Source organism: Oreochromis niloticus, linkage group LG17 (assembly GCF_001858045.2).
Source record: "Oreochromis niloticus isolate F11D_XX linkage group LG17, O_niloticus_UMD_NMBU, whole genome shotgun sequence".
Classification (NCBI taxonomy): Eukaryota; Metazoa; Chordata; class Actinopteri; order Cichliformes; family Cichlidae; genus Oreochromis; species Oreochromis niloticus.
In genome coordinates, this window is record NC_031981.2 from 17,499,686 (window position 1) to 17,514,052 (window position 14,367).

The window sequence follows — 14,367 nt, forward strand, 5'->3', positions numbered from 1 at the left end:
TTTTGTGTGTGCTTATAAATGGTGATGACACATTTTATGGCAGAAAGTGACAACTCTGTGGTAGCTTATTTTTGTATAACTTGTGGAAAGGGCCCAAAGACAAAGAGCAGAGTTTTTTTTCAATAATAAAGTTGATCTGGGCTTTGTGGATCCTCAGGTGCCTCTACTTTAAGATATATTTTTTAGTCACTACGTAACAATAAACATGTTTATATGGACACAAGTAACTAGATTAAAAACTTGACCAGCCTTATTTATATGAAGCATATAAATGCTTCATAAAAATAAGGCCATCAAAAGTTTCTTGCTAAATCGCACTCATTCGGATCAAAAGAGCGGGAGGAGAGCGAAATCAGTGGCATGCAGCAAGGTGACGATTAAAAGAGAGAAAACACAATTTGTTCTTCTACTGTTCCGGGAAGGTTGGACAGTTCTGCACTTGTCAGAATGATTTATTCTGTTCAGACACTCAGCGTCACGATCAGGTTACTTTAGTCCATTTAAACAGTGATGTCTAATCTAAGTTTTAATCAGATGGAAGAAATTTTTTCCCATGTAAACACAGATGATATCTTAATGAAAGCTTATGTAAGTTTGCCTTTATATTATATTATTTAATCTTAATATAATAATAAAGATCACACATTGCCCCCGTGCTGAGTGACGTTTAAGCAGAGAGGCTTAAGAAGTGCAAAGTCGCATTATGCCCTTGTTTAAAAATCACACCAGCATATCCTCCTGTTTTCTTTCCCTCTGAGATCATCATGGATCAGTGTAGCTGCTTCACAACCACGCATTACTGTAAAAGACTCCAGAAGTCAGGGTGTGGACTGTTTTTTTTTTTCATGCACAGACATGTCCGTGCTGCAGTTGTCAGTTATCTGTGCAGATGTGGGATAAAACTATAGCAAGGCAGATTCAATCTATTGGGTGTCTCATATTTGCAATATCTGTGATCCAACCAAGCTATCACAGATAGGTTTACCAATCAATCAGTCCCCCGGCATCATTGTCTGTCAGTAAATCCCAAATTTGCACTGTTTATTCACTAAATGCTGCATTAATACTGAGCAGTGTTGGAGATGTTCCCTACGAGTTACTTCTGCTAACACAATAATGTGAAAAAGTCTACTGTAGTTTCTGCTGTTGCTAATTTCTCTTTATTAACGTCACGACTTATGTGCGCCAAAGATTTCTCATCAGGCTAAATCTGATGAAAGTCACTGCAATTCTGAACTAATTCCCTCAGTGTGTCCTTTTTAACCGCTTGCAACCTTCAGTTTTGCTTCAAGGGCATCTAAATGAGTGACACTGAAGTTATTTACGATTCTGTTCTGATGATCAAAGCACAAAACTAGTTTTCTTTCACTCATTTCCTGTTTTTCTGCTACAAAAAATGTGCATGGCAACTTCAGGGACATAATTGTGACGCCCACTGTAAGTTTGGTCTATAGAATCCAGTTGTTTTTAATGTTATCAGTTACACCTGTTATTTTCCTGTTGTAAAATATCTGCCATGGAATAGAGCTGTAGTACAAAAGGAGGGAGAACCATGGTGTCTCGTTGCTTAAATGAACCAGTTGTGAATCTGGGACATCTCGGGAGGCCCTGATAGCAAAACTACCATGTCAGAATTTGTCTGGTTTGACGGGTCCGGGGCGTGCTCTGTCATGATCCAGTTCCCGAACATTGTGCAATCTGATCCTGGAATGAGTGTGCCATTCTGTGCCAACAGGACTGGTTTATGGCAATCACGGTCCACAGGTGCACCGTGCGTTTCATTCGGCAGATAATCAATGCGGCTCAGCGGGGCGGAGTGACAGCTGGGTGAAATCACTCAGTCTGGTGGCTCCTTTACTTCCACTGCTTGGCAACTACACACCCGAGCAAGTTATCTGCAGCTACGTTTGCCTTTAGCATCTCTCAGCTGCTGCCGAGTGCTGAAAGGGATTTGCGGGGAGCGATGTAACGCGCGGTGGAGGCACAGACAAACGGACAGACGGAGAGGAAGACAGACAGACACAGAGAGGAATGCTGCACACTCAGATAAAACTGGGAAGGAAGTCTGAGTGGGGTTTCTATGACAACCACACACTTCACCCCCCTTTGCACACATGTACACACACACACGGACACACCAGACCGGCTAAAGCATGGAGAGTGAAGGAAATGTTTGTGTGTGATTATTGTGGAGTGTGTGCAGATAAGTAATTGTTGTGTGTTGTTTGACAGTAAATAGCCACACAAGTATATGCTACAGTGTTAATCTGCCTGTGAGTGTGTGTGTGTTTCTTGTGTGTTGATTTCTTCCTGCTATTGTCGGCTGGTGTATGTGTGCAGTCACGTTCCTGTGTGTTTTTGTGTGTATTTTTGTGTGCAAAGGGTCAGACTGAGACTGAAATAAGAAGCTGCATATTGTTGTAGATTTTACATAGCTTGCTATCTGCTTTGGTTTTCCTGTTTTATGGTAGCTCAAGATTGAGTTGTGGGCTTTGGGGACACACCAATATAACTTTTTCAGTTCTAAACCTAATACCATTAGCTTGGCTTTGAGTATCTGCTAATACACAGCATAATTCCAGTGAAAGTATTAATTTAATAAACTGTAATCCATCCTTCCAGGCTAACAAGGGTATTCCAGCAACACTTTCCACTTCCTCCTGGGGCATCCCAAGGAGTTCCCAGCCCAGATGAGATGTATAATTCCTCTAACATCTACCCCTGGGATCTCCTCTCATTAGGCATACCTAGAAAACCTCCAAAGAAAATTGTCCTGGAGGCATCATGTTCAAATCCCTGAACAACCCGAAATGGCTTTAAAGTCTGGATTATACTGTGTTGCGAACACGGACGGATGGAGACCTGACACCTGAGCAGTCATTCCTGTTACACTTCTTTGACATCCACTTGAAGTCCGCCGCCCGTGACTGCTTATATTTGCGATCTTCCTCTTTCACTCATCACTCATGGCTCATGACCATCGGTGAAGGTTAATAAATTGAAAGCTTCACTTTCCAGCTCAGTTCTCTCCACCTCAGCAGTCTTGTATAACATGTGCATTACTGCCAATTACTGCATGAGTTTGCTGGTCTACTCTGGGATCCACCTTTCCAGGAGAAGATCCTAAGATATCTGAACGCCCTCACATGGGGTAACTTCTCTCTCTTCCCCCAGCATAGTGAGAGCAATCCACTGTTTTCAGGCAGGGCCTTTAATATCCTTCTTTTTTATTATTTCCAAGGCAAAATCATAGTGCATAATAATGCTTCTGAAAGAACTAAAACAAAAACTATTAATGAAAAAACACATTTGTTATTCAGCCAATTTATTTGCACTTGTTTCATTTCAGCTCACTGTGCAAGTTTTTTTTTTTTTTTGTGCTTTGCTGCCATTTATGGGCATTTTAGTTTCTCCTTTCTCTGCTCTTTGCTGTGTGAACATTTCCTCATAGCACTAATTGCAAACAAGACTTATGATACCATAAGTGTTCAACAGAACATGCCAGAGGCAGAGAAGCTGACATGGAAAGCTTCATTGACTGACCTTTTCAGAGGTGTCATCTTACTTCGCGTGCAGTTTTTGTTTAACTCAAAATCTCCTACAAACAACCAACCAGAACTGGCTGGTGTGGGAAGCGTGAAATACCTCCAAACTGCTGAGCTTTGCTTTTAGCTTCTTCTGTGCCATGCTATCTCTCGGTCTAATAACCTGTGCACTGCTGCTGATGCATGGCTGAGTAACACAGAACAATATAGACTTGTTGAATGCTGTCATGCCACCCGGTCTAGCTTTCTGAGTCACTATTGTACCGATATCTGATGCAAATATGAGACTGGTGCGTTGGTTGCTTATTCGATGCCACAACACTGCAGCGATTCAGGGGGTTTTGAAGCAGTGATTTTTCAGCCACCTCGATGACTGCAAAGTAAACTGTTATTTAGCAGGAACATGCCCTTACATGTATTTCATTGCTGTTTTAGTGCACAAATATTTTGCACTGAGTTTCTAATTGGATGACCCTGAGTTTTTCTTTTTGCTTGATCTTCTGCTTCAGCACCCCTCGCTGTGCCAAGGCAGCAGCAACACTGAAATAAATGAGGAGGCTTTATGCCATTTTGTTGGTCTGAATACAGCCTTTCATCATGTCTGCACACATCAGAAGCAGCGCACAACCGAAGATGAAATGGCAGCTTCAGCCCCGGTGTCTATACACAATGTGTTGAGTGTTAGTTACGTTATCTGAGCTAGACCTATAAACCTGCCAGGGTGATGGATCAGCTAATATTAGCTGAGAGTAACACCAGTATATTTTCAGTATGTCGGCTATTAGGTAATAAGACATTGTAGTTCAGAAATGTCAGAGAGGCTTGAGGTAAATAATAGAGCTGCATTACCATTAAGTTACCGCTGACAGGTAGATTTTTCAGCTTTACTGTGCATCATTATTCTGAAATCTGAGATATCGGAACATCCTTACACACAGGAAGGGACTGGAAGTGGTGTCGAGACCAGCGATCATGGAATATCGATGAAACTTTGGGACTTGTAGGGACATCAGTGGAAAGAACTTTTAGCTGTGCAGAATGGGCGTGGACCTTTAATTTCATTTTTGAAGGTGTATGATGTTTTTTATTATTTTATTTTTTATTTTATTGTAGCACAGAAACCAAAATACTACTCCAGATTACTCCAAGTAGTCAGACTTCTAGCTTAAAAAAAATAAGGAAGTGCCAAATAATGCAGTTCCTCCAGTGGCCATTTGAGGCTGACACCAAAAGACAGTCAACTTTTAGATTGCCCAACTTTATGGCAGAAGAAAACATGTTTACAGCCAGCCACAAAAATGTCTTTTTCCAGGAAGTAAGTTTTATATAATTACTCATTTAAGACATATTAAGACTTAAAGTTGTGTCTGATTAGGTGCTGTAACTGCTATGTGTGAGGAGTGAGTGCTTACAAATCTAGGTGCTCTAAGTGCTGACTGTGTGCTTGGCTTTAAGTAAACAGTTTTGCGTGGATGGGGCTTGTAATGTTAGTTTAACATTTTTAAAGTAAAATCCTAGCTTGCATTGGGGGTTAAATATACTACAATACCATCCAAAGAGTGTACTGATTTTTGGATTCAAATTCATTGACTGCATTTAAAAGATAGATGTAGCCACAGTAACATCACTAATGAGTGTGTTAGCAGCTGCCATGTTGTTTTTCTTGGAGAGGAAGTAGTCTAATTTGGATGAGAGCGCGGAGTGCTGAGTTATTGGCTAATGTGGGCTAGCTTGCTAGCACATGGCATTCATTAACTTTATAGGTTGCACAGCTATTGGACGGCCAGCTAATTGGCGCAAAGTAGCAGAGGGATAAAGGACATGAATTTAACTCTTAACTAAAGAATAAACCTCCTGCACCACATAGCAAGTCCTTCAGAAAACGCCAACAGCACAAATGCAGCAAAAGAGGTTCAGCTGAATGACTCCACTTAGTGGAGGTGAAGCCTAGCAGACACCATTAGCCTGCAGCTATTGCTTATTACAGCTAAATTCACCTACTGTAGAGTTGTTATGAAGGCAGAAACCATCCACAGAGTACCAAACAGGGTTGTTTTTTTTCTGTTGTTTTTCTTTTTTGGTAATGGTCTAAATTGTTTGAATCCTGGAGTTCATCTTGTATTTGTCGTGCATGCTTGCATGTGGTGATCAACTTTAATCTGTCGGACGCCTTTACCTGAGGCCTGCATTTGTGTGTCTCTGTCACACATACGTGCACACGAGCTGGGCATGCTGTGTCACCAGAGGCAATGTACGAGCTTTTCAAAGTGACCCACATAGAGGCAGAGAGTGAAGGAGAGAATAATGGGAGGAAAATTGGGATGAGATTGAAAGGAGAGAGATAAAGAAACAGAAGTGGAGCGACAGCAGAATAGAGCAGGCGTTTGTTAGATAGTGAATGAAGGGCAGGCTGGCAGGATTGAGATGTCCTTAACTGTCAGTGTTTGAGCTCAGTTGAAGTTATGTTTTTACATCCTTGTGTATTTGTGTGCACATTAAGCCTGTAACGCGATGCGTGTTCACACAGATCATCGTGTACCCGTTTGTGATGAGTTTCACCTCTTTGTTGAGGGTTTACAAGAAAAACCAAGTGACGACAGTAAAAGCGATGAAGTTACTGTAAACACTGGCAGTTTGACAAGTTGTGAAAAGACACAATTGGTGTTTGCTTCATTGGCATTCTGCAGCGTCTCTGTGCCACACAGAATGCCACTTTTGCTCATTGTTATTCCACTGTTGGATGTTTCACTGTGAAGAATCGTTTATGCATCACGCCATGTTAAGGGGTCAAAGTAGGACACTCACTGATATTACATGGAATGACCCATGGGTATTTCCAGAGTAGGACACTCATTTTTGATATGCAGCTCTCAGAAATGAAGTTGCTCATTGTTGGATTTGTCTCAGGCCACACTCAGTCTGCTATGACACCTTATGCAAGTTTTTCCAAACATCTCAAGTCTCCTGGGCCTCTACACATCTTTGTCAGTACCTACAGGCATCCTGCAATGGAGGCTGTGGGCTGTCGGGGACCAGTGTTTGCCTTTTCAGTTCAGTTCAGCTCAGTTATATTGATATAGCACCAAATCAAAACAAAAGTTGTCTCAATGCGCTTTATATTGTGAGGTAAAGACCCTACAAACCCCAACAATAAAACAACCCCATATGAGCAAGCACTTGGCGACAGGGGGAAAGAAAACTCACTTTTAAACTTAGCCACCTAAGGAAAAGGTTTTGGAAGTGGTCAGAATGGTCACTGGAAGAAGGGAACTTGTTGGATCCAAACTTTTTCCTGATGGGATTGTTTCTGGAACAACATAATTATAGAAAAAATGACTGATCACCAATCAATGGATAAGACAAGTGTTGCTAGCATTACCATTTGAATAAATAACCTACAGGAGAGACTCAGGAAAGACTTTTCATATGGACACCCTTCACCACTTACATCAAACATTTAGCTATAACAAGTTAAAAAAAGCTTCTCTTCTTTTCCCTTTTTGTTTTACGAAGCTGCAGTTATGAGCAGAAAAACATTGATTTTTTTATTTTTTTTGCGCAGCTACAAAGAAAAGCTGTCGGCGTGGCAAACATGAAGCTGCTGGCTTCTTGCTAGCAGCCAGTTCATAGGATTGAATTAAATGGATCGGCTTGTTGTCACTAATGCCTGATCGAGCTGTCTGAGTCGAGATCCGAATGATATCTGATCCAATAATGCATTGATTGCGTCCCAATTTGTGAGATTAACACGTACTTATGACCATGTTAATCTCTGCTCAGTTCCCTACCTCATGTTTCCCACCATGTCTGCCTTGATTTATACATTTATTTAGCTGTTTTTACATTTTAATTCTAGTTCAAGGAAATTCACTGTAAATTCACAAAGCTTTCAGTAAGTACCTGACTTGATGGCAAAATTGTACTAAATGATGAACAATACCCATCAGATTTGATTTGTGCAGTTGTGCAGATTTCGTGGAGCCAGATTTCAGTGTGTTTGTTTACATATTAATGCGGTGAAGACGGGGAGGTTTGGTTTTTGACATCACAGATAGTTTAGAAAAGCAGCTGTGATGCAACGTTAAACTTACAAAAGCCTGCTGCACACGCACAGAGTGAGAGTTGAACTTTCAGTGAAGCCTGTTGTTTTTGGCATATCAGTTTGGATATTATGTGTTATACTGTTGCATAACATGGATTAATTTAATTAGCATTACTCATATTTTTTATTGATCTTTTAGAGAAGTTTCTGAACTCTTCTTTTTAACCTGCACTCTCAAGAGTTAAAGTCTGTCAGTATAAAAATAAAGCAGGTTGGTCTTCTTGGCCTTTAAATCCCCACATCGGTCTAACTCTGAGCTGCACGAACACTCAGCTCAACTCTCCTTTCCTTATGAGAGTGATGTGTGTGTGTGTGTGTGCACGTGCATATCTAAGCATGAGCTCATGCATTTGTGTGTCTGCATGTGTTTCTCAAGTTGCCCTTGCCAGGTTACCTCTTATGTAATGTTCCAAAAATAGAGAAGATTCACCTGTGAGGGCAGTAAGGAGGGAAAGGAGACAGGCAGGAAAATAAGAGAAAAGAAGAGTGTTTAAACCCTTCCAACAACTTTTTGCCTATATCATTAAATGATATATTGGTTATTTTGAAATATTAGCAGTCCTGTTGAAAAAATAAAACACTTATGCTGTCGGAATTACCGATTTTATCTGTTCTTTTTTTGTTTTGTTTTGTTTGCAGAAGTGGTCCAATGAATAAAAAAGGGAAACCTTGATTGCTTATCCTTAGAGCAGGCTTTACTGAAAAGACGATGAAGTAAAGTAAACTTTAGATGAGTTGTTTGTTGTGATTGTGTGGCTTTAAAATAAAATACATGTAACAGAAAGACAGCAGCTACAGACATTTTGGTAGAAGGTCTGACTTTAAAGCTAGCTGCTCTTGTAAAATGTTAGGCAGAGTAGAAGTTTCTGGCACAAACTTTACTAATCCAAGGTGCACAGAGAGAAGGATAAAGTCAGAAAAAGTTTCCGCTTGTAGTATATAATGCTGGGGTTAGGTGTAAAGAAAGGCGATTACTCAAAAGAAATAAAAAGATACTAACTCAAAGTATTAAATGGTCTGAGTGGAGGTTGAGCAGAGAGCTGGAGCTGAACCCAGTCTCTCTATTACACACAGTTACAAACTGGCTGGTCAGATTTGGTTTTTCTTTTTAATTTGGCAGCAACCTTTGCATATGAGTTTTCAGTTTCTTAAGGCTTTTAGTCCAGCAGCCACCAATCCGATAAACAAATCATGGTTTTGTTATCTTCCATAATGCTGTGTGAATTCTTTATTTGTCTCTTCATTAGGTCGCTTTTCTGTTGTCTCTGTTGTTGTCTGTGCATGTGAGGATGGATGACTCGCGTAATGCAGACCGCAAGTAAGCTGAACCTCATGAGTAAGTGTTTGGCGATAGTGGGAAGGAAGCACTCAATTCTAACAGGAAGAGATCTGTTAAAACTCCATCTTAACAAACGTAGGGCGGGGCAGCCATCTGCTGTGACCAGCTGGGGGTTAGGGGACAGTGAGAAGATAAAGAGCATAAACAAGTCCAACAGAAAAGAGGAGAGAAAAATGTATGACGCGCAAATACTTTAATGTGATGCTTGACTAATTTGTTTGCTTTGAATTGCTTTCTGAAGGCACTCCAGTGCTGGTTATCCTCATCTCTATGCTTGAAAGTGTGTTGATGTAGAAAAAAGAGGCAGAGGCTAAAGGAGAGCAGAGGATCCAGTGTCATAGTTCATCGGATACCACTGCTCTCACACTCGCTGGTGCGTCTTTGTAAGAAATTTAAATTCACTACATTAATTTGCTTCATGAACTTTATCTCCTCTACTTTGGCTGTTTGTGGTTAAATCATAACTGAATAGTAACTCGATCAAAAACACACACATCCTGCCTGTCACTCACACTCTCTCACTCACACACACACACACACACACGCTCATTGTCACATAGTACAGAGCTCAGATGTCTGGTGTCAGGTCTCTCCTACCCGTCACGTTGATTGGCATAATTACCCGAGCCGTGCTGTGAGTGTGTAAGGAAACAACTTCTGGATGATTCAGTCTGCACTGGGATGTTTTTCTCTTTTATCTTGGAAAGCATTAGCTACAGAGTAAGTGAGAAAACCTTTCAGCATAATAATGATAAATATTGAAACCCACGCAAAGGCAGGAAGAAGAAGGAGGGGGAAAAAAGTGCGCTGGTTCCATCGAATCTTTGGCTACAGGTGAGTGGAGCCACTGAGATGTTTGTAGCTACATCTGAACAATATGAAACAGCTTTTCATTCTATTAGCACTGTAATATAGCACTGTAGATATACAGGTAATTTTACAGTAGCTCACAGTAAATGTAGTTAGTGACTGGAGTGTAATGGCAAGTCAACTATAAAAATACCATAGTACCAGTCAAAAGTGTGGGCACACTCAGTCATAGTGGAGTATTTCTGTATTTTTTAACTGTAAATAGTCACAACAACAAAACATCAGCTGAATTCTTCAATGACCTACAGTAAAATGAGCTTTCTTTGTTATATTGTGGGCCTAACTTATATTGATGCTCAATAATAGCTTGGCATAAATCACGAACAGCCCAGTGAGAGGAGAACTATAAGATCACTTATGCTGTCTTGTGAGTTTTACTTGTTCAGGACAAATTTTAATTGTTTAATTGTAATATCATTTTAAAATAATCTTTGTGATACTGTACCTGTTGATTCTACACAAAAACTTCACATTTATAGAGAAAACAACAATATAACAACAAACCACTGGCTCAAAGTATTATTATGTAAAGCTTATAAAATTAACAATGTGATTGTGTAGATTAACGTACACTGTAAAAGTACGCTGTAAAATAACGGTTGAGAGCTGTTCATGTTTAACATTTCACCTGTAACTACATGTGTAATGTGTCACTTTTACACATATACATGTTTTGCATATGGTTTTAAGAAAATGTTTCAAGTTGTGAAATTAGTGGCTCCTCAGTTGTTTCTCAGTATTAACAATTTATTTATCAGTTTCTGTCGGGTTTGTGTTTAAAATGCAGATCTTACTCATAAGTATGAAACTGTTCTTAAAAATAAACTTCTTGGTATTCATATATAACAGGACCGAGGCTGAAAATAATACATTTCTTAAGCCAACCACTGGCAACTCCTTTTTTGGAAATGGCATATTCATTGCTTCTCTTGAAACAAAAATAATTCCGGTTTATTTTGGTTAAAATAAAAGACTGGACTGTGGTAGAAATGTTAAGCTGTGCAACTTATTACTAATGTCACTGTTATTATCATTACTTAAGCGTTTATACTGTGGTTTCAGTCTAAGTAATACAGAAAAAATCTGCAGTAGCTGCTTGCAAAACTATATTCCAACATCAGTGGGAGTTGATTGAGTCAGACAAATCAATTTTGACTTTAGTTATTTTGGTTTGGAAGTCCCTCTTTGTGTGCAGTGCAGTGAGGTCATTTTAAATCACTGTCTTGTCAATACTTTTATCTAACCAGAAAGTCCCTTTGTTATAAAGGCAAACCTGGTCAGGTTAGCAGCCATACAAAGTGTAAATCTTACAAAAATGCAAATTAAACCTAAAATACGTCATCTACATCGGGGGTGGGGGAACTCCAGGCCTCAAGGGTCAGTGTCCTGCAGGTTTTAGATATCACCCTGGGTCAACACACCTGAATCAAATGATTAGTTCATTTAGCCGTATAAATCAGCTGTGTTGCATCAAGGACACATCTAAAACCTACAGGACACCGGCCCTTCAGGCCTGGAGTCCCCCCCCCACCCCTGATCTACATAATAAACAATATATAAATATTCACCACAGAAGTGGCATCTCATAAAAATATTCACATCCCCTTTACAGGATTCAGTCTGATGGTTTTAAATTAAGCAATCAATATATAAGTAAGTTTAACTTTGGTTTTTCTGCAAGTTAATCCATGTCTGAGGTGCGTACTAACCTTAGATCATGGCCAGTACCTGTTACGAAACTCCTTTAGGTTTATAAGTTTGTTATACAAAAAAGTCTGTTATATATTATATATACACATCTAGTCTAGACAGTGATGTGACATTTGCAGCTTCTGGCCTTTCACAAGATAACCCCTTACAGAACATCACTGTAAAAAGGCTTATGACATGACTGGAAAATCTTAACATTTAGGAATGGCACAATTGGTTAAATAAATGAAGCATATTTATTTGTTTTTCTACGCAATCTAATAAGTGGTTGCTCTCAGTAAAAGCAAACCTTTACATTTGGATTTCTCTCCAATTATACTCAGTCTGTGCAAAGAAACTGACTTCAGAGTAAACCCACACTGGTGCAGTTGTCTCTTTTGTTAACCAGCTTCTCCCACGTAATCACAACATCTTCTGGAGTCCGAAGATGTTAAGCCCGATTCCTCCCACTTGCAGCTGCCTTTTTATTTTTGTGCCTATTACTTTTGTTCTCACTTTAGCTTTGATCATGAGCAGTGTTGCACAGGCACGACTTGCCTCTGTGGCCACACAGTGATTTTCAGAAACTGGTTAAATGACTGCAGCTATGGAGGAAAATTAACCACTGTAGGCTTGTACACCATCCGTACCACCCACCTCGAGAATCATATCTTCTTCCCACCTTAATCACTGGAATAGTGAAAAAACTACATAAACAGTTCCTGCTGTAGTAACTGTTGATCCCTCGGTGGATGCAAAGGATCCGTATTTAGAAAACATTTGGTGAATTACATCATCCTCAGCGTGTGGGCTGTGTATTGAAGACGGTATATGTGTATGACTTTGTGTCCACATTCACACTGTCATCCCACATAGGGTGATGGGGTGTCTGTCTAATTAACTGCATTTACTGTAAAGTTGCTGAAACACGCTCCTCGCAAACACACACACACAGAACACGCAGATTCTCCACCAATACAATTACTGGATGAGCTGCCGATGCTCCCGCTGTGCCGTTGTCGTGGCAACGCCGACAACCCACCTCTACAGGAAGAGGAGGAGGAGGCTGGAAATAAGGATATGAGACAAGAGGGGAGGATGAGAAACGAGGAGGAGGAGGGGGGCAGAGGATGACAGCAGCGTGAGGGAGAGGAGGAGCGAAGCAGTGGGAGGAGAATGGAGGAAGATTAGAGGGGGAGGTATGAGAGAAGTGAAGGTGATGCGCACAATGACAAAGCGGAGCAAGAGAGAGAGAGGAAGGAGGAGGACTGAAGAAGAGTGATGTGTTCAGAAAAAAAGAGGAGAGATGGTGAAGGGGAAAAATGAGTGAAAAGTGTAAAGGGAAGGAAGAAGAGAGGAAGAGTAGGTGGTGTTAGAACTGGAATCAGATTTTTCCAAGTTTGTAGAAGTGACATCCAAAATTAAAGTTTGATATCTTCACTGGAAGCTACTAAGGATGGGCACTGGGCAAAAATATAATTTTATATTGACTGATAATTTTACAGCTTTTCTTCCTTTGCCAAACTTGCAAAGTCATGAGCAGTATAAAAGATGTGCGTGCTTTAAACCTGCATTCTTTTGCCCAAAAGCTTCTGTGGGGAAAACAGCCTGTGTCCATGACATCAGCAACACTTTGCTGATGAGTTTATAGGTTCAGTCAAAAATGTAGGGTCACATTGAATAGGAAAGTTAAATGTTAGGAAGGAGGATTATCATTGTGATTGATAACTTATTGTTTGCATCAAGGCATTTTATGTTGTAAGGTAAAGATCCTACAATAATACAGAGACAACTCCACATTCAGACATCATGACCCAGTATGAGAAAGCACTTGGCGACAGTAGGAAGGAAAAACTCTCTTTTAAAAGGAAGAAACCTCTGACAGGGTAAAGGAGGGGCAGCCATCTGGTGGGAGAGGTTGAGGAACATTGGACAGGAGGAGCTAAATTCATAATTAAAATCATTTTTTTGGGTAAAGTTTTCACTGGAGCTAATTTTCATGTGGATAGCTTTGAAGGTAGTGGCAGAGCTGCTACCAAGACCAAGGCAGGAGTCAGTCGACTGGAAATCAGTGCAATATTTGAGAAAATGAATACGCCACCTGGTGTGGAAAATACTGGAATTAATTTTTAAGCTCATGTGCAAGCTTAAAATGAGGTTTGTATTAACGCAAAGTGGTGAAACACTTCATCAATCCTCTTAATTTGGCAGAAGTCTTTGCATTAAAATGTACTTAAGTAGATTTCTTTGAGGTACTTTAAGTAGAATCATATCCATTATATTGGGACTTTCATGGTGTAGGTAGAGATGTTTTAAATTTGTCTCTGCTGGGTAGCTTTTGGTGTAATAATACAGGATCATTTTCTACTGGTGCTTCAAAGTGAGGAGGGTGAAAACCGTCCAAGTGCATTAAAACTCTATGTTAGAAGTTCTGCAGGTCAGGGTGAACTGTGCAGCGAATTGCACTGTTGATTTTTTTCTTTACTTTAGACACTTCCCGTTTTTGGTTTTGCAGTGTTGAGGAGTCGTTCCTGTTTATTTAACTGCTTTTAAGGAAGATTTATTTTCAGATTGATGGACTTGTGCAGACTTTTTCTGGACAAATCTGCTTAAAATAACTCCAAGTCAGGCATGCCGTGTGTGTGCGTGTGTGTGTGTGTGTGTGTGTGTGTGTGTGTGTTTCAGAGACCACTTTCATTTTTTGTTTAGATTTTTAGGAGCTAGCTTTAATTCCTGTGATCCTGTCTGCTTTTAGTAGATTAGGACTCACTCAAATGTAATGGTGGCCTGTGACCTCTGAATAAGAGAGTGTGTGTTTGCAT

At 40.1% G+C, this 14,367-nt stretch overlaps 1 protein-coding gene across 6 annotated transcripts in view; it reads left to right on the forward strand.

The window, feature by feature from the left end:
• dgki (diacylglycerol kinase, iota) overlaps positions 1-14,367 on the forward strand; it is a 90,698-nt gene that overhangs the window by 24,669 nt on the left and 51,662 nt on the right. For 3 of the 6 annotated variants that reach the window (XM_025899530.1, XM_025899533.1, XM_025899531.1), the window contains exon 1: positions 9,507-9,820. The exons of 2 other annotated variants lie outside the window; for them this stretch is intronic. In XM_025899530.1, the coding sequence (XP_025755315.1) occupies positions 9,735-9,820 (86 nt within the window). In that variant the 5' untranslated portion in view covers positions 9,507-9,734. Of the gene's footprint in view, positions 1-9,506; positions 9,821-14,367 lie in introns of those variants that run through there. One more of the 6 variants, XM_019346946.2, reaches the window with a different exon arrangement.